This window comes from Macaca mulatta, chromosome 10 (assembly GCF_049350105.2).
Source record: "Macaca mulatta isolate MMU2019108-1 chromosome 10, T2T-MMU8v2.0, whole genome shotgun sequence".
Taxonomy (NCBI): Eukaryota; Metazoa; Chordata; class Mammalia; order Primates; family Cercopithecidae; genus Macaca; species Macaca mulatta.
The window spans coordinates 7,167,008-7,187,046 of record NC_133415.1 but is presented as its reverse complement, the minus strand read 5'-3'; the positions used below and the strand labels follow the sequence as shown (position 1 = coordinate 7,187,046).

Here is a 20,039-nt window from a genome sequence, read left to right as displayed (position 1 = left end):
CCAGGGTTTCAGCCAAGCTGTCCAAACAAATGGAAAGCAGCCTAGAGAGCCAGTAAAGGAGGGAACACGTGCCCTATCGAGCCTCAGTTGGGAAAAGACAGGAACTGGAGGGAACAGCTCAGTTTCCTGATCCAGCTGGAACCCCCAAGGAGCTGCAACTCCATCCCCACTCAGGACATCAACTGTCTTCTGAATTCCAATCACGGAAGCCTCCTTGGTATTTGACGTTACACCAAGGAAAGAAGATATTTGGTCATCTCCCTTTTCAGTCTCCTCATTTTCTGGAATTTCTTGCTGTTGGCTGGCACCCTCCCTGCAGAAACCACACACCAAGGACTCCGGCTGCAGAGCTGGGAAGAACACGATGCTTGAGTTTCAGCAGGAGAAGGTTCTGGGGTTGGGTGAACTCTAGGACCTCACAGGGGAGGATGAATGAGTTTTGCAAAGAGCTGGAGGGGTTCTAGGAGCAGGCAGAGTGAGGTGAGAAAAGGTGGTACTGGGGCTTTGCTGGTAGGCAGAGGCCATTGGATGGAGAGGAACTCTGGACATCTCCCCATCCCTGCTGGGCTCCCTTCTCTCCAGGTGGCCTGAGGTCCCCAGGGCCCAGGGTGATGGAGCCAGCGCTGTAGAGGCACTCAGGCTCTAATGACCACTCTGCCCTGTCCCTGCATGCCCCACAGGCAGCATCAGCATCTCCCAGGAACTTGCTATAAATACAGAATCCCAGGCCTACCCCATCATTAGGCATCAGATTTTGCAAACCCAACAAGACCTAGCGGATTTGGATGCCCCTTAAGATCTGAGATGCACACATGATCCCCTCGAGCCAAGCTGGGAATTTTTCCCTGAACTCTGACAGCCTGGAAGGGCTTCGGGGCTGGGAGGGCTGGGGCTGGGCAGCCTCCTCTCCTCAGGTCACTCCCCATCCCCCGTCTCCACCTAAGCCCCTAGACCTCAGGGTGGGTTTTGAAGGATGAATAGAAGTTCCCCAGGGAGGTGTGGGACAGAGCACACTGTGAAGAGAATTGAGTCAAAAGCAAGGAGGTATGAATCAGCGAGGGATTTGAGGGGTCAAGGCTGGGGTGGAAGGCATGGGCAGTGAGGTGGGGGCAGGCTCTGAGATAGGCAGGGGCCAGGTGGCAGTTGGCTCAGGATCTGACATGGGCTGGGGAAACCTTGGCTGAAACCCATGGATCTACTGTGTGGCCTTGGGCAAGTCACTGACCCTCCCTGGGCTCAAGTTCACTCATCTATACAAGGTGATGATGTGTCCTGCTGAGCCCAATCCTCAGGGTGGGAGTTACAAGAGTCCATGGAAATACCAAGGGGGGCAGTGTCTAAAGTCAAGCACTAAGCATGGTTCGCAGCACTCTCTGCTGGGCTCTGCGGGTCTTACAGGGTGGTGAACAGCAGCCTGAGGCTTCAGGAGGGGGCCGCTCAGGTCAGGAGGCAGGGTCAGGCCACCAAGGGCTGGGGAGCAGGCTCAGAGGCAGCCGAGGCCCTCTCTCAGAGATGGGAATGTGGATGGATGGGGGAGGGAGGGAGGTGAGGGCAATGGGGAGTGGAGCTGGGGGTCCTAGGAGGGTCGGCCCCTCATCAGGTCCTCACAACTACACTGCGAGGCCAGGCTTGCCCAATTTACAGATGGGGACACTGAGGCTCTGGCTGAGGAGGCTTGGGGCAGGCAGGTGTGGCGCTGGTGGGGCCAGGTGGGTGTGTCTAACTGGGAGCTGCTGCCTGTGCCCCGGATTTGAGACAGCAACAATAATGACCATCACAACCATGAGAGCGGCACCTCCCAGGACCCCGGCCACAGCTGCAGTGATGAAGACAGTACAGCATGTGGCAGGAACGTGGCGACGTTCTCGGGCCCGGCTTAACCCCGGGGGCATAGCAGCTCCTCTCGTTGGCCCCTCCACTGCTTGCTCCTTTAGCCTGAGGTGGGTCCTGGTGGTGCAGAAGTGAGACCTGCGCTGTCAGTGTGAGGGGACCAGCGCCCACCACCTGAGGAGAGAGAGGGCTCAGCCCAGACCCTGTCCCAGACCCCCAGTGCTGATGCTCCTGCTGCATCCCTTGCATGGGATTTGCTGAGCAGCTAATATGTGCTGGGGCCCTGAGTCGGGCTGCAGTTCTGGCCGTGGGAGCTGCACACCACTGCACAACTGACAAGGGCGGGGAGTCTGGCAGGTGGACGAAAGTCCAGGGAGTGAGGTCAGGTCAGGGATTGGTGGGAGGGCCTGGCTGGGCTGAATACAGGCGGGAGTGTGTGAGTGTGTGAATGTGTGAGAGTGTGTGTGTGTGTGTGTGTGTGTGTGTGTGTGTAGGGGGTAGTGCTGCCTCCTGCCGCACTGTGAACTGAGTGTGCAACTGTGCAAGGAGGGCCAAGGTGCTTAGAGAGGCTCTCTACGCCTGGGAGGAAAACCCAGGACCTCTGCGGTGCGAAGGAGACACTGTTAGATGAAGAAGGCACCTTGTCGCAGGTGCTGTGTCCCTGGGGTGCCTGCTGGGTCATACTGGGCTCTGGGCCCTCAGCGGTTGTCCTGACTACTTTCAGGAGGAAATAACGGGCAGAGTCTTGGGGTCACCGGAGAAGACAGTCCAGAGAATCTGAGCAAGAAACTTCACAGTCTGAGTTCATTATCTACTAAGTGGAGGGAAAGCCCCGCTTCTCCGTGAAATTAAATGACGGCGGCTGAGCTTTGTGACCATTGCACCCCTCTCGACGTCCCTGCTGGCTCCTAACTCAGTTATAAATCCCACAGGCGGGGAACGGCACAACGCCCCACCTGCCTGGCCGTGCGATTCGGCAGCACCTGGCGTTTGCTCGGCCAGCTGGCAGGAAAATCACATTTCTAGCGATTGATGGAGTGCGTGTCTGCGGGGACCAAGATGCAGGGACCAAGATGCGGGGACTGCGTGGGGCCGAGCCACTGCCGCCAGACCCTTCAATACTGCTGTGCGGTGGCCTGGGGGCTGCCTCGGGCCCCTCACCCACCAAACCCAAGGGGTTTCTGAGAGGGGAGGCTGCGCTGGCCTCATCTGGGGAGCCGAGGGCCTTTAGGCTGGACCCAGCAGTCGCCCAGCTTACTCCTCTGCCCCAGCTCTGGGATCTGCTCCCCGCCCACCATGGGCCCTCCCGCTGCAGAGCACCCATCAGAACCGCTGCGGCAGTCAGGGTGGGAGCCAGGGACAGGGAACTCCTGGGCACTGAGGCAGTCCTGCCTCCCAGCACAGCTGCCCCTTGCCTCCACCTCCCCTGGCATCGCCTGCCTGCCCTGTCCTGGCATTGCCTTGGCCTCCTGCCTCTGTCCCCACTGAGGTGGTCCTTTACCCACTGCTTGGGTCCCACTAAGCCTCCCCAGAAGTGGCTGAGCCTCATTAGGAGACTCCAGGAGCTCAGGGGATGAGGGTGTGTCTGCAGCTGTCTTCCTCCTGCCGCCCCTGAGGAGCTGGAGAAGCTGGAGTCATTCGCAGGAGAAAGAGCTGGGGTGGGCAGGGGAGAAAGAGAGAGAAGCCACAGAGGCTGGGCTCACAGACTTCTGGAGGTGAAAGCAGAAGTGAAGAGAGATTTGGGGAGCAGCGGCACTCAGCAGGAGGCTCCTGAGAGGGCTGTGAGGGGAAGAGAAGCCTTTCCAGGGGCTGATGAGCATTCAAGAACCTCCCTGGCCCACACTCCTTGCCTGGACATTCTCCAACGTGACTGAGAAGAGCCGCAGAGAGCGCTTGTAATGCCTGTTTGGGTGCCAAGCAGTGTTCCATTGACTGGGACACCACATGGAGGCTGGGCCGCCTGGGGCCAGGGACCTAGTCCGGTTACAGTCAGAGCTATAATGCTGGAGATGTCCTGGGTCACACAGCCGGGAGGACCCTGGAGTGGCAGAAAAGGAGGCTCCTCCCTGATCTCCAGATCAAATCCCCTCTCACTTTGGTTCCTCAATTGGTAAAACTGAAGCCCAAAAAGGAAGCTCCTCACGCAGAGTCACGCTGCGGGTCAAAGAGCACAGCAGGAGTGGGACGGCGCCCGTGAAGCCAGCCAGGGACTGGTTATTCCCTTGTCCTGCACCACACCCCTGTGGGTTCTGACAACCCTTTTTCACACTCACAAGGTGATGGGAACACCTGCCTGAGCTTGCACTCAGGACAGTCAGGAAAGACGAAGAGCCTCTGAGCTCCCAAAGGAAATGTGTCCCACCTGGACTTGGAGCTCAGCCGCCCACTCAGGCTCTGTGCAATCCCTGCAGGCTTGGCAAGCTCTCTGCATCCTGATGGCATAGCACAGTGCCTGGCACACGGCAGGTGCACAATGTGCGCTTGTTGGTGACAAGCAATATGGAACAGGGGTAGGGTGGGAACCACTGCTGAGACAGGCAAAAGTGTTCTGGGCAGTATGAGATGGGGGAGCTGTTAGCAGCAAGCACGGTGACACAGGAAATGGAGGACCCTGAGGCCGAGGCAGGAAAACAGCCCCCAGGTGCTGAGTGCAGGGCGCTCACAACATCCACTATCCTCTTGGCAAGTGTTCAGGGAGGTGTGAGCTATTTATTCCAAATGCACGTGCACGCAAAAGGTGTGGGAGTGGGGGAGGACCACCGTTTTAAACGGAAGATTCTCAGCTATCAAAAAGCTTGGCTCTTATAGACACTTTCCAGTGCCTCCCAAGCTGTGGTGTCTACAAGCATCACCCTCAGAGAGGCCTGGTCAGTAGGGTCTGGGTCTTCAGTTTGGCAAACCCTCGAGATGTGTCTGTTGCAAGGGGTTCACATTTCAGAACACCCCACTGTTGGGTCCTGCCTGGAGTCCCCACTACTCAAGGGTGGAGGCTGGCTGTTTCTCTACCCATCACCTCCACATTCCTCAGAGCCTGGCACAGACCCCTGCCCCAGCACCCACTCAGCCAGCATTTGTCAAATGGAGCCACACAGGGCTGTGTCTTTGTCTCCTGTGTGATGGATGGCGTCATTATTCGATCGATAAGCACAAGCTGATTTATGCATATCTTATTAATTATTTAAGGCACTCATTATTGAAAAGGTCACTACCTGCTAGCTATGTGAACGATCACTAACTCGCTCGGTTGCTGCCTCCAAAGAGGAGGCAGCAAGGGTTAACTGAGGACCTACTATGTGCCAGGTAAGGGCACAGTTAACCCTTGGGAGGGGGCAGTCTTACCCACTCCTCCTTCACGAGAATTGGAAGGTTAAGAGGGTGAAATCTCATGCCTGAAGTCAAGGAGCAGGTAAATGGCGGAGCCAGGACTCAGACCCAGGTCAGATTGCCTGCAGAGCTCCTGGACATGAACCCAGGGGTCACTGTGTGGCAAACTCCTGCACCCCTCCAGCAGGGGGATTCTGGGATAGATCTTACAACCCGGGTTTGGTATCATGATGTCCCTGGATGATGTGCCCTGAGCCCTGTGTGCCCATGGCTGCAGCTCAGCCCTCACAGAGCATCTGAACCTCTCACTCTACCCCTTGACCTGGGAATCGACCCTCCGTCTGGCTCCTGTCCTTGGTGCTAGCCAGCCTCCCAGGGAGTTCCTGCTCCAAACGCATAGACTCTGCCTCTCCCCTTCCAACTCTAGATGCTGCACTACCCAGGGCCGCCTGGGGTTAGGTCAGGCCCATTCCCACTATACTGGAACTGGGCAGAAATGGGAATTGCTGTAGACAAGCTTAGATCTGAACACAACCCTGGAGCAGCCACCCCACAAGACCAGCCCTGGAGATGCCACCTCCCTGTCTGGCTTCCTTCCTTCCTTCCTTCCTGAACAGCCTGCCTGAGTCAGCGCTAGTACCCCTCATGCCACACAAGGCATGTACGTATAAGGAACCAAGTAACATTTGTATTTTCTAACCTCATGCTGAAAAATCTGCCTGGACAGACGGATTTGCTTCCTTTGGCCAGATTTACAACTCAGAAAGGCATCCGGTTTTCCCCTTTGCCTTGACAACTAGGAAACGCAAAACTCCACTCAATGTTTAGTGTTTCCATCTCTCACACTGGGCTCTAAGCGCAACGAGCTTGCAAGCTTTGCTTCTAAGCTCTGTTTCCACCTCTCATTTTGACTCTCCTGTCCAGGCATGTGTTGTAGGCTACCCATGACAGTTTGAAATTTTTCTTGGCAAACAGCAAGATAAGCAAACAATCAGGTACCTAATGAGCCAAACACTATGGCGAGAATGATGGCATATTCTCCAAGCGCTCCAAAGACAATCACCCAAATCAGTCTGGGTCTGTATTGCAGCCACTCACCAGGCAGACGAACTCTGGAAGGTCATCAGCGGTGGGCTGTGAGCATCTCCCCGCAGCGTGTGCACGGCCTGGGGGGCTTGCGGCAGTGGGCCTGGGGGAGGCTGCGGCTGTGGGGCCCGCTGCCCTGGCCGAGGGGCCCGAGCAGGGTTCCCCCACCGCCGGGGGTCCTGTTTCATCCATCGTCCCTGGATGCCCCACCGTGCCAGGTAGACCTTGCAGATGTCGTAGTTCATTGCCGAGTAATACAAAAGGTCCAGAACCAGCAGCATCAACACGAAAAAGCCATAGATCCACACTCCCAACAAGGCGGTGTAATTGCTATGAACAAACAGAGAGGGAGTGAGTGAGGAGAGGGGAGCAGCCCAGCTCGGTCCGGCTTCATCAGTGGGGCTGATTAGAGAACGTGGCCTGGGGGCTATGTGGTGGTCCCAGGGAGGAGGGTACTGAGCCCCTCTGGAGAGCAAGGCCTTGGCTCCCTCTCCTCTGCCTGCCCTGTTCGCCTCCTTCCCTGGAATCCACTGCTGGTCCCCACCTGAGCATCCTCCAGGACCCCTAACCCTTGGGCTGGGATCCCTGTGGGTCCCACGGAATCAGGTACTTTGGAGGGAATTCTGAGCTGGCATCTGGGGCTCCCAGGACATGATAGCCTCTTCCTTTACCTGGTGCGGTTTTGGCCTGCCCTCTCCCTCCTTCCTGCAGGTGCCCCTGCTCACCACCCCCCGCCCCACCTTTGTCTACGTTGTTCCTGACACCCGGGATGCTCTCACTGCCTCACCCCTGATGTGAGGATGGAGGTCCTCCCCATCCTGCTGGACCAAGGGCAGAGGCATCAGGTTCTGCCCTCCAGACCCTCTCCCAGCCTCCCCCAGGGTCCCAGCCTCCCCCAGGGGTCCCCTTCACTCCACACGACCAGGCTGTACATGGCTGGGGGTGTCCAGGCCCCATGACCTCACTTCTCTTATTCATTTGCCCAACATTTCCCCACCGAGGGCTGCTCTGCCTTCCTCAGGCAGAGGTGGCCAATGTTACCGTTGGGTTTGGAAGCCCGCTGTGAAGCCTAGCTCTCCCAGCATCCACCGACTCCACCGTAGAGACGGTCTGCACTCCCAGCAACCGACCTTTGTACAGTCTGTGCCTTCTTTCCCTGCCCCCTTCCTCCCCTGCCTACTCCCCACCGGCCCTTTGTCGAAGATCACTTCCTCCAGGGAGTCTTCCGTACACTCTGACCCTCCTACACGGCTGGGTCAAGCCTGTCTTCTGGTCCACAGCCCTGAGCTCCCCTCAAACCCAGCTCCTGTCACCCAGAGCCACATCTGTCTTCCACACCCTTCCCCAGGGCCAGGGTCCGAGTTTCCCCCACTGTGTGCCCAGGGTGGATGGTGTCCTGGGCTTGCTGCTACAGCTGGGGCTGCTGAGCCCTAACAGTGTGTGCCAGGGGCTGTGGCTGCCTGAAGTCACCGATCCATTAATCACTCCGGTGCCGCCTCCGTCTGCTCCCTGCTGCAGGCATGTGTTTGGGTGGGTGTGCGCTTCTGGTGTCGAGGAGGTATGAACGGAGCCAGTGTCCGGCCTGCACACGCCGCCGCTGCACATCCCCAGGGAGAGACTCACCTGGCTCCCACCCAGATGGGGGTCCTGGGGGCAGCAGATCCTTTAAGATCCTGTTTGAGGCTGGGGGAATGGGCCAACCCGGAGCCTGGAGGTCTGCTTCTAATTCTTCCTCTGCCTGGTTTGCTGTGTGGCCTGGGAAAACCCTTGCCTGTCTCTGGGCCTGGAGGAGATGAGCATTAGGCCTCTCCCAGTCTCACCTTCCAGGCTCCAGATCTCCCCAGGCTTAGGTCAGCCCCGGGTGCCAGCAGCGGCCTCTGTAGGAAGATGGGGGCTGCTTCCCTTGGACTCCTCTGGCTCCGACCAGGGATGAGTCCAGGGCCGAGTCCAGGGCCGGGGAACTCGCTCTCACTCTCTGCCTGGAATCCTTCTCTCCCCTCACTTGGCCAAGCTCTTGGCCTGAAGATGCTGCTCGGGTGCCTGGGAGCCTCTGGATGGGGGACCTCTGCCTGTCCTGAGCACTTCCCATGAGCAACCGCAGGCTGGTGCTTGGGCTTTGTCATTGTAATCCCACAGCTCCCAGTCACTGTGGGTCCTTGCTGCCTCCCTGCCCCCACCTCCCAGCCCCCACCACCATGAAACCTGCATCAGACTGATGGGCTCGGTCATGCTAAGGTGTAAATGACTGACAGCCAGGCCCCAGCAGCCTTATGTTAAAGAGAGTCTGTTAAAGAGAGTCTAGCTTTTCCTGGAGGCCTCTGGATATGGAATTCCTTCCAGGAATTCCAGGAAAAAGAGGCCTGCGGCCCCATCCAGCATGCTGGGGCAGGCATCCCCGGGGTAGATGTCCCTGCAGACCGCGGTGTGAGGAGGCAGGCCTGGTTCCAGTCCCTAGGCCCTCCTGCTTTCCCCAGCAGCCTCCCTCCTGCAGCCCCCACAGAACTGCTCTAACTGCCAGCTTTTTCTTCAGTGGTTCCCATGGCAGCAGCCACGGGGGCTGAGGGAGGAGACGGGGAAAAGGGAGGCAGGGCAGCTGTGTGCAGATGCTGTCCACAGAAGGGGTCCAGGATGCCAGCTGGGGGTGTGGCTGGGCCATAGGCTGGGCCTCGAACCACCGGGCCAAGAAATAATAGTACCAGAAGTGGCAGTGGACACTTGTTCCCCCACCTGCTTCCCACGTTAGCCCTTTTAATGCTCACGCAACCACGGGAGGAAGGAGTTTTTTTCATCGTTGTCATCCCTGCTTTACAGATGGAAAACTGAGGCTCGGTGGAATTAAGAGACTTGCCTAACAGCTCACAGCCATTAAGGGGCAGAACCAGAATTTGAACTCAGCAGCTGAGCTCTAGAGTTGTGCTCCTAACCACTACAACGCACTGCCTTGACTTCGGCCACCCAGGTTCTCAGGTACAAAAGCTGCTCCAGGGGCCGGGCACGGTGGCTCACACCTGTAATCCCAGCACTTTGGGATTTGGTGATGAGAACACTTTCCTCAGCTTGCACTCAGGACAGCTTGCACTCAGGACAGCTTGCACTCAGGACAGCTTGCACTCAGGACAGCTTGCACTCAGCCAGCCTCCACCCTTGAGCAGTGGGGGCTCCAGAGAGCTACAGACAATAAAATGTCTGTTGGCAGGACCCAACAGTGGGCTGTTCTGAAATATGACCCCTTGCAACAGACATATCTTGAGGGTTTGCCAAACTGAAGACCCAGAGCCTACTGACCAGGCCTCTCTGAGAGTGATGCTTGTAGACACCACAGCTCGGGAGGCACTGGAAAATGTCTTTAAGAGCCAAGCTTTTTGATAGTTGAGAATCTTCCGTTTAAAACGGTGGTCCTCCCCCACCGCCGAGGCGGGCGGATCACAAGGTCAGGCGATCGAGACCATCCTGGCTAACATGGTGAAACCCCATCTCTACTAAAAATACAAAAAAAAAAGTAGCCAGGCATGGTGGCGGGCACCTGTAATCCCAGCTACTTGGGAGGCTGAGGCAGGAGAATGTCATGAATCCCGGAGGCAGAGCCTGCAGTGAGCTGAGATTGCGCCACTGCACCCCAGCCTGGGTGACAGAGCGAGACTCCATCTCAAAAAAAAAAAGAAAGAAAAGCTGCTCCAACCCAACAGCACTCCTGCCTGGAGGCCTTTGTCCATGCTGCACCTCTGTCCAGAACCTCTGCCTACTTCCTGCACACCCAGCTGGCCCTGGCACTGTGTCTTAGCCCAGATATCACCTCCTCCAGGAAGCCTTCCTTGATGCCCTGTGTCTGTCCAACCCCTACCCTGCATTCTCAAAGCCACTGGATTTCCCAGAACACACTGTTGTCTTTGTTGTTTTGTAGGACTGTCTGCCCCTGGAGATTGGGAAGGCCCTGAGGGCGGGGTTGGGGTTCAAATCGTCTTTATGAGCCCAGCACTCAGCCTTAGGCTGTGAATACTGACACCAACACATATTGAGAGCTGAGGATGGGCTGGTGACAGTGGCCGCTTTGATACTAACTTCCCTGGAGTTTATAGGCTGCATGTCTGTGCGCCAGCAGCTAATAGAAACACTGGCCATTGTTATGCACCAGTGCCCTTTGCTTCTGAATCCGTGCAATGGTGCCATGAGGGAGGAGCTAGTATCCCCATGTCACACATGAGTAAATGAGACCCAGAGAGGGAAAGTCACTGCCAAAGGCCACACAGCTGGTGCGTGGCAGCGCTGGGAGCTGGACCCAGGGTCCTCTGACTTCAAGTAAGCTGATCTTGGGGGAATTCCACGGTCAAATCTAGGACAGATGTCCAGAGAGGGGTCTCCTGCACCTGTGTGGTGTGCCCGCTTGTCCTGGCCCACCCTCTACCAGGAACTGAGAGCGAGTGTCCGTCCTCCCTCCTCGGGGCATCCTGCAGATCAGTGTGTCATTGTCATCGTGTGTGTGGTGTGTGTGTGTACTGCCGGGCTCCCGGACTCTGCAGCCAGCTCGCTGGAATTGACACATGACATGACCTCCGGCCCTCCCAGCTCATCCTCGCTGTCAGGGAAGGGAGGGGACTGCCTGCAGGAGGTACTGCCTTTGCTGACTCGCCCTCCCTTGTGAGGTGACTACCCTGGAGGTGGCAGGCGGGGACACCCGGGCCATGGTCATCATGCTGAAACCGCTCCCCTGGCCTGCCATGGCTGGCCCTCCCCATGGTCAGCCAGCTGGGAAGATTCAGGTCTTTACAAAACTTTCATAAATGTAATGAAAAATATGTGACCTGGAAATTAATTCCATCCAGATGCAGGGGTCTTTGTTATGTGGGTGTGTGTTTTGTAAATGGCAGAAGATAAAAAACCAAAGGCTGTTTTATGGAGCAAGATGTGAAGGCAGCCAAAGCCGCAGATCGCAATTTTTTCAGTGTATTTTGGGATATTTACTGATTCAAATTCTTTTGGTGTTTCCCAAGCAGTAAACAAAACCTTCTCTGATGGAGGAATCTCACTGAACGTCTTCCCGGGGCACAGGAGCAGATCCGTCAGCAGGAAGAGCAGCTGCAGCCAGTGTGCGGATGGAAGTCCCCGTCACCACCCCACCAGGCAGTCACACTTGAGGGTGGAGGAGGAGAGTTCCTGAGGCCAGCAGGCCAGAACGAGACGTCGGCACAGCTGGAAGATGGCCGATGGCCTCTCTGCCAGCCTCATCTAAAAAATGGGAGTGTGGTCTGCTGGGTGCAGTGGCTCACGCCTGTAATCTCAGCACTTTGGGAGGCCGAGGCGGGTGGATCACCTGAGGTCAGGAGTTCGAGACCAGCCTGACTAATATGGAGAAACCCCATCTCTACTAAAAACACAAAATTAGCCAGGCATGGTGGCGCATGCCTGTAATCCCAGCTACTTGGGAGGCTGAGGCAGGGCACTTGCTTGAACCCGGGAGGTGGAGGTTGCAGTGAGCCGAGATTGTGCCATTGCACTCCAGCCTGGGGAACAAGAGGGAAACTCCATCTCAAAAAAAAAAAAAAAAAAAGGGAATATGGAGCCCATTGGCAGGAGTGGCCTCAGGTCCATGAGACAAGGTGGATGACTCTGGCGACTAAGGTGTGGGCGCAAGAAGTCAGGGCTGTGTGAATTCACATCCCAACTCGGCAAAATTCTCTCTCTGTTATTTTGGGAAACCGAAGCTCAGTTTGAAATGTCTGTGAAATGGGGATACCTAGACCCCCTACTTCACTGTGAGGCTCTGAGATAACACGAGGGCCTGGAGAGAGACAGACCCAGGAATGCTGGCTTGTGTGATTAAGGCACAGAGAGAGTGCTTAATAGGTCTAGGTCTAGAGAGGCAAAGTGCCTTGCCCAAGGTCACACAGCAGGATCGAGGTTGTCTAGTGCAGTGGCGGTGTGTGGGCTTTGGGCCTGGATATACCTGGTGAAGCAGAGTCTGTTACTATCTAAATACCACTGCACCTGGCTGAGGGTGTTCCCAATAGGATCAATCCCTCTGTCTCTCCTCACCCCACTGGTAACAGGCTTGGACGACTGACGTGCTTTGGCCAATGAAACATGAGCAAAAATGCTATGGCCACTTCTGAACAGAAGCTTAGAGACACGACGTGTGTGGCTTCACCACTGCCTTCTCCCTCGACGGCAGGGCCATCCTGCCTGGAATGGGGGCTGCTTCTCTGGCCTTGTCACAGAATGCTTTACGCAGAGAACCACGAGAGCCCAAGAAGGACCCAGAGTATGAGTCAAAAGGAAGCCTTTGCTTCTCAAGCTCCCGGGGCCTTTGAGGGTGCTCCTCCCCTTGGCATAACTAAGCCCAGGATGACTGATACGGCTGACTCAAACCCTGCTGTGTCCCCTGTGTGCTGTGTGGCTGCAGGCAGAGCTTCACCCTCTCTGAGCCTCAGCTCTAGTGAACGGGGCTCATGGAAGGTCCTTCACAGATAACAGATGGAGGGTGTCAGCATGAGTCAGGCCCCTTGTGTTGGAGGAAGTCCTCGTAAGTGTTCATTCACTTCCTTCCCCTGGGGAAGGGCGAAGCTTTGGGGGTCAGAGATTTCACACATGGACAAGGGAGGGACAACAGTCCATGCCTGTACATGCTGAGGCCTTTGGGTGCACTGTTCTATCTTCCTAGAGTCCCTCCCCACCTCCCACCCGCTGCGGCCCATCTGCCTGGTGAAGGAACGCCCATGCATTGTGGGAGATGCCACTCCCAGCCACCTCCTTCAGAGAGACTTTCCCTGTCCCCAGAGAGAACTGACCACATCCCCTGCATGCCCGGGCTCACCACGACCCCCACACAGAGGCTTCCACAGATCGTTCAGGGACCTGGGCCTGAGTCGCCACTGCTGGTGTCTGGCGGTGCCCTGGCACGGGAAGGAGTGCAGTACACTTCTCACCACGTCCAGGCCTCTGCCCCACCCCTCTCTCTGCAGTCTCTCTATGGCCCACGTGGCTGGAAGCGGGCATCTCGCCGTGGTGGTGGGCTTGGCTAAGCCGCTTCCTCTCGCTCTGCCTTCCTGCCAGGCAGCCAGAACCAAAACAAACCATTCTGTTCCTCCAGAAAAATACAAATAAATAAGTCATCAGAAGCGCTCTCCTTTTCCCTGTCACCAGCCCCGCCTTCTGGCTGATTCGCCAGCAGGGAGGGCTGTGGAGGGGCGGGGGTGGGGGAGGAGGGGCGATGGGGGAGGGCCAGGAGCTCTCACATCTGCACAAAGCCCCTCCCGGGAGTCACATTGGCCTGGTCCATCTAGACTGGCTGCTGGGGAGTGCTAATCTGTCTAGGATACTGGAACATACAGCCTCTTAGCTGGGATCTGGTGCAGTCCCCAATGACACACAAATCCTGGCCTTCTAGATGCACCAAGCGGTGGCAGAACCAGGGCTCTAGAGCCCCTCAGATCTTGACACCAGTTGTTATCACCCATGTGGTCTGGGACAGGTGACTTCCCCAGCCTGGGCCCCAGCCCCTTCTTCCTCCCATGGTGAGGATTAATGGGCACCATATGTGTCTTGCCTAGAGGAGCCTGTGATATCGTGTGGCCAGAGCCCCAAAGCACAGGATAGGCACAGAGGTGGACTCTACCTGGGTCCTCTTGCACACACAGGCCCTCTCCTACCCATTCAATGACCCGGGACTTCAGCCCTGCATCTTGCTCCCCAACGCTCATCCTCAAGTCATCCTCTGCCACCAGTCCAGCCCCACCTGGACACCAGGCCCTACTTCAGCTCCCTGGGCTTGGGTCCTCTCCCCAAGGTTCTTGAAACTGGGCAGCTGGGAAGAGGCTTCCATGGCCCACCCGAGTTCTTGATCTCCCCTCAGTGGGGTCCAGGTCTGGCCTAGGCCCCCCTCATGGGTCCTGCTCCTGCAGACACCCTAGATCCTCTGGGGCCTTATCTCAGGCATGGCCCATGCAGCACAAAGCCAGATAAAACCCTCCAGGGACCCTTGATGGCCTCAGAAGAAAGTCTATGTACTGTACCCCCCAGGCTAGACAGGACCCTCTGCCCTCACCAGCTGTTTCTCCCCTGGTTCCCCTTGCTCTTCCACTGGGCTACAGAGAATTCTGCCCAAAAGTGCTCTTTCCTCCAGGCTGTGGGGCTCCCACCTTCTTAAACACTGTCAGATCTCAAGAATCAAGTACCACGCCTCCCTCTGCAGGAACATCTATGACAGGAGAGGCCTGGGGGAGGAGCAGGAGCTGCATCCTCCTCTGTGTGGGCTCCATACTCACAGCTATGGAGAGGGAAGGTGACGAGAAGATCGCTGGAGAATGACAAGGGCTGGGATCTCCCCAGGGCAGCAGCTTAACTGGAGATGATTCTGTGCCCCCACATTTGGCACTATCAGGAGTCACTGCCGGTTATCACTGGGGTGGTGGGGAGGAGGTGCACTGGGTCAGTGGAGGCCATTGGGATGCTACTAAACATCCCACAGTGCACAGAGTGGGCCACCTATGGAGGATGACCTGGCCCCAAATGCCAGTGGTGCTGGGGTGGGATCCCTGCTCAGGTGGTCTCTCCTCAGTAGGATCTGCCTCTGTGGGTAGAAGCTCCAGAATGACTAACGTGATTCCAGACCATCTGGGTTGGCTGCTGGCTCCACCACTAACCACTGCCTTCATTAGGCAAGTGACTCAACTACTCTGTGCCTCCCCTTCCTGATCTGTAAAATGGGCTGAGGATGGGCTGCCAGGTAGCTGCAGTGGCATGAGGTTGAGCGCAGAGACTCAGCTACATTATGTGCTCCATAAACACTTTCTAGGGCTAAAGATTAAAAACGTAATTTTTAAATTACATTTAATTAAAAACGTAAAATTCTGAGCCTCAATACTCCCATTCTCCCCAGGGGAAGGCCTTCATTCTGCAGCCCAACTCTTCGTCAGCAGCCGCCAGGACCCCCTGCGCTGCTGGAGTGGAGTGTTCCGTGTGAAATCCTGTGCAAATATGCAGATTATAGAAACTTGTGGGCTTCAAAATGAGGATCCCAGACACCAGTCACCAGACCTTGGAGAAGTCTGGATGTGTTGCCAAGCCTCGTCTGGCGTTCAGCCAGAACTTGCAGCATGACAGGGTCCTCACCCCAGTCCTGGCACTACCCTCCTCTCTCAGGGAATCCGTTCCTTGTCTTATACAAGGCTTGGGTCAAATCCCAGACCTGATTCCAGCCCTGATATGATGGACAGGGCTTGCTGAGTGACTTCACACACAGAATTATTCTAAGGGCTGAGCAGATGGCGAGAGATTCAGGGGAAGCACCCGTGCGTTTGAGGAAGGAAAAGGCTGGGGAGCTGGCCTAGGTGGGAGGTGGGGAGATTTGGAACAGGCGGCTTCCCCCTGAGTGAATGCAGCATGGTGGCAAAGTCCTTCAGCCCCAACATCAGACAGAGATCGAGGCTCACACTTGCAACCCACCCTCTCCCTTCAACAAACGCCCCTTTCAAAAAGATTTTTCCCCTTATCATGAAAAAAGACATCTGCCCCCAAACTCAGCCTCATGCTTATTGGGAAAATAATTTGAAGGATCACATTAAAATCAGAAGAAGATAAGAAGCCTGACAATTCTAAAGACTCTTTTAGAGGCATTAGCCAACACAATTGGACAAGAAAAAAAAGTGAGGCACAAAAATGGCAAGGTAGGGCGATAAAATTATCATTGTTTACAAGTGGAATAATTGGAAACCTAAGAGAATCAACTGAAAAAAAAATAAGAAATTTCAGTAACGTGGCTGAATGCAAAATTCCTATCTCAAAATCATTGCTTTTATCAAAATTCGTATCTCAAAATCATTGCTTTTAACAATACTCAGAGGATATACTGGAAGGAAAGACCCAATAGCAACATAAAAAGAAATAACTCAAAATAAATGCAAAATATATGTCTAATATCTATATGAAGAAAACTCTAAAATGCTATGCAAGAAAATTTGAACAAATGAAAAGACATTTGTATGGAAATGTTCAACATCATAAAAAGTCAATCCTTGGATTAACCTATGAATTCAATACAATCTCAGTAAAAAAAACTAACTGGATTTTTTTGGGGGGAGGTAAGGTTACTACACAGCTAATTCTAAAGTTTGTATGACAGAAGTTCCAGAGGAGCCCACTAAGACATTAAAATATATTAAAAGTCACAGTGGTTAACACAGTGAGGTACTAGTGTATAACCACAACAACAGAAGCCCAGTGCATATCACACCCTACCTCAATACTCAAATTTAGTATATGAAGGTATTTAGTAAGTTTGCATTTCATATCGGGGGAAAAGAGATGGCCAATTTAATAAATGGTGTTGGAATAACCAGCTACCCATTTTGAAAAAAGAATAATAAAGTTTAATTTCTACTTTAAAACTTTCATCAGAGTAAATTCCAGATAGTTCAACTACTTAAAGACAAAATATTAAAATGTAAAATAATTAGGAGAAAACATGGTGGTATTTTTAATGACCTCAGAGCAGGAAAAGTCTTTCTTAGCATGATGCAAAAGCCAGAAGCCATAAAAGAAAAAAGAATGATAAAATATGATTACATAACAAAAACTAAGCATGGGGAAAAGCATTAAAAAGTCAAAGTCACACTGAAGAAACATTTGTATGGAAACATTCAACAAAGAGAAGATGGGAAGATGTTTGCAACTCATATTTCTTTCATATGTGAAAAGCACCCATAAATAAGAAAAATACCAAAAATTCAATAGAAGAATGACAAAAGACATAAACGGCTAGCTCACAGTAAGAGAAATACAAATGTCTCTCAGGCATGTGAAAAGATGGCCAGCTTCACTCAAAATAGAGAAATGTATGCTGTTTTGAAACTACATGACTCTACTTAGCATGTTCTCATTGCTTTTCTACCAGCAAACTCTCTCTTTCTCCACTCCTGTGCCCCCCTCCATCAGATCCCTGATCCAAATATATTTTAATCACCTTAAGGAAAAGAACTGCATGGGATTAATCTCTGGGTCAATGGTGTCAATCAGTATTTGTTAAATTAATGAAAAATGAAGGAAGGAACCCAGTGGATTACAGGCCCAGGAGCCTTCTACACCTGAAAGCTTTCCACATCCTCAACCTCACTTAGCTTATGTGATAACCCTGCAAAGTGAGTATTCTGTGTCCCTTCCTCCCTCCCTCCTCCCTTCCCTCCCTCTTTCTTTTCTTTTCTTTTTCTTGTCACCCAGGCTGGAGTACAATGGCACCATCTCTGCTCACTGCGACCTCCACCTCCTGGATTCAAGTGATTCTCCTGCCTCAGCCTCCTGAGTAGCTGGGATTGCAGGCACCTGCTACCACACCCAGCTAATTTTTGTATTTTTAGTAGAGATGGGGTTTCACTATGTTGGCCAGGCTGGTCTCAGACTCCTGACCTCAGGTGATCCACCCACCTCATTCTCCCAAAATGCTGGGATTATAGGTGTGAGCCACTGCGCCCAGCCTCTGTGTCCATTTCTCAGATGAGAAGGCTGAAGCTTAGAAGGCACAATGGGCCAAAAGCCCTGGTCATCCAAAGACTCTCCCAGACTCCTTCCAGGCTCACCCAATCTTATAGTGGTTACCCAACCGCCTCCCCAGGGGACAGGATTTTGGGAGGCAGGTTGCCTTGCCTGGGGCCTGAGGCAGTGGGGTTGCACCCCCAGTGTGGTACTCACTTGTGCATGTAACCCTCGGAGCTGGCCGTGAGGTTTGCCTGCATCACCGCCTGGAACTCCGTCTCGTTGCAGCAGTATTTGAAGACCGTGTTGTTATGGTGACAACAGAGGATGAAGGTCTTGTTGTCCGAGAGCCGGGGGCAGTGGAAGCCGAAGTGGTAGCGGCCTTTGTGGTCTGTGTACGGTTCACAGACCCGGAAATGTGCAGACAAGACTGGAAGACAGAGTCACCAGGCTCAGAGGGGTCCCTTGCCAGTCCATGGGTGCCAAGAGGTAGGGGAACTGGCTGGCCTCTCCTCGGGTCCTGCTTGCTTCTTCCCTTCCCTGGACGCCTTTGTGGTCCACTGTGAACCTCACCTACGGGTCCCCATTACCCCCAGCCTCCCAGCCCTGGTTACACTCTCTGTGTCACCCAGACTGGGGGGGTCCTGGAAGGCAGGGCTGGCTCTCCTGCCTTGGTGAACATGCTTGACATGCAGCAGCCACTCAATTAGAAAATCAGCCTTAACTGAGCACCTACTGTGTGCTTCACAGACCCATCTCGTTTAACTCACACAGCCAAGCCAGTTTGAGATCCCACTTTACAGATGGAGAAACTGAGGCTCAGAGACCATAGGTGACTTGCCCGAGCTGAAAAGTGTTGGAGGGGCAGGAATGGAACTCAGACCTGGATTCAAAGTCTGGGGCCCTCTCCAGTCTTGTATCGCTAGCTCTTTGTTCCCAGGTAGGCCATGGTGGACCTGTTGCTAAGCCCAGGCTGGCCTGGGTGGTGGCTGGCATAGGTGCAAGGACCTCTTGGGTGCCTCTTGTGTCAAAAACAGCAGGCCCTCTGTTCCTTGATTTCTACTAAACTAGTACCCTAGGTCCCAAGGTCCCCAAGGGCCTGCCTCAGTCACCCCCACCTCATGGTGGTAGCTTCGCCCTGGCCTGGAACCCTCCCACCCCTCTGCTCAGCCACCAATGCTACTGCAAACCCAGGATGGTATTTACGAGTCTTGCCGATGGTGATAAACAGGATTGAAAGTCTGAACAAATATAACAATGGAAAAAACCTAGAGCCCACTGTCTCAGGCTTAATTAGTATCTTCATAAAAGAGATCGTTGTATCTAATTTGTATCACTGAAAAGGGGCTTTGCTGACTGAATACATTCCTTCAACCACAAAGGCAGTGGTTTTGCAGGAGCTCCTCCAGCTCATTGAAAGCTCTGTGTCTGCTGAGAGGTTATTAGACTGCAGCCCACACAGCTCCCGGCCTGCCCACCCGGGGCTGCCGCAGGGGAGTCCCAGCTGGGCTGGGCTGGCAGGTGGGCAGGCGGCCTTCATGCACCGGGGTGCTGAGGCTGCCTGGGGGTGGGGGGCATGAAATTCCATGCCCCTTCCCCCAAAGACAGCACCCTCTTCTGTGGAGATGGGCAAGACCACTGTGAGAGAAAGGTCTCAGCTTTTTGGGAGCCAGGGGAGCTCTCCAGGCCGCCTTCTCATCCTCAACCTTAAGAAAGAACAAGACCCCCTCTGGGATGTGGAGGTTATTAAGGGAGCTCCAACTAGACAACTGTTTCACTCCATCTCATTTATTTCCATCGTACAGAGGAGAAAACTGTGCCTCAGAGCAGCAGTTCCCAAAGTGTGGCCCCTGATTGGCCTCGAGGGCATCCCTGGAGGGACTGTCAGAAATGCAGATTCTCAGGCCCCTGGGCTTCTGCATCAGAAGCTCTGGGGTAGGCCCCGCCATCTGTCCTGGCAAGCCCTCTAGGGGATGCTGATGGCCTTGGGTTTGGGACCCACTGGCCTAGAAGCAAGGGGCAGAGGCAGCTGGCCAGTTCCGGCCACTGTCTGGGTCACTGCCCAGGTCAGTGAGGAGGCCCTGCTCACGCTCAGTGTGTGGGCGGCTGGGGAGGGACCAGAACACTCATGCTGCTGGTCAGAAAGTCTAGCTCAGGTGGGACCAGCCTGTGAGGCTACCACAGGACTCAGGGAGGGAAGGGAGAGAGTGGTACGGCAGCATGGAGGAGGTGGCCTTTGAGCTGGGCCTCTAGGGACTGGGAGGAGCCTGATATGCAGAGATGGGGGGCTGGGGAGTGTGGGCTCAGTGAGGTTAGGGGATGTGGAAGGGTCCTGCCCA

At 54.6% G+C, this 20,039-nt stretch overlaps 1 protein-coding gene across 2 annotated transcripts in view; it reads right to left on the bottom strand.

Annotated features, from left to right (window-relative positions):
- Window positions 1-20,039, bottom strand: part of SHISAL1 (shisa like 1) — an 87,465-nt gene that overhangs the window by 35,620 nt on the left and 31,806 nt on the right. For both annotated transcript variants that reach the window (XM_015150542.3, XM_015150543.3), the window contains 2 exons: window positions 17,917-18,130; window positions 6,253-6,570 (listed from right to left, as the gene is read on the bottom strand). In XM_015150542.3, the coding sequence (XP_015006028.1) occupies window positions 6,253-6,570; window positions 17,917-18,130 (532 nt within the window). The remainder of the gene's footprint in view (window positions 1-6,252; window positions 6,571-17,916; window positions 18,131-20,039) is intronic.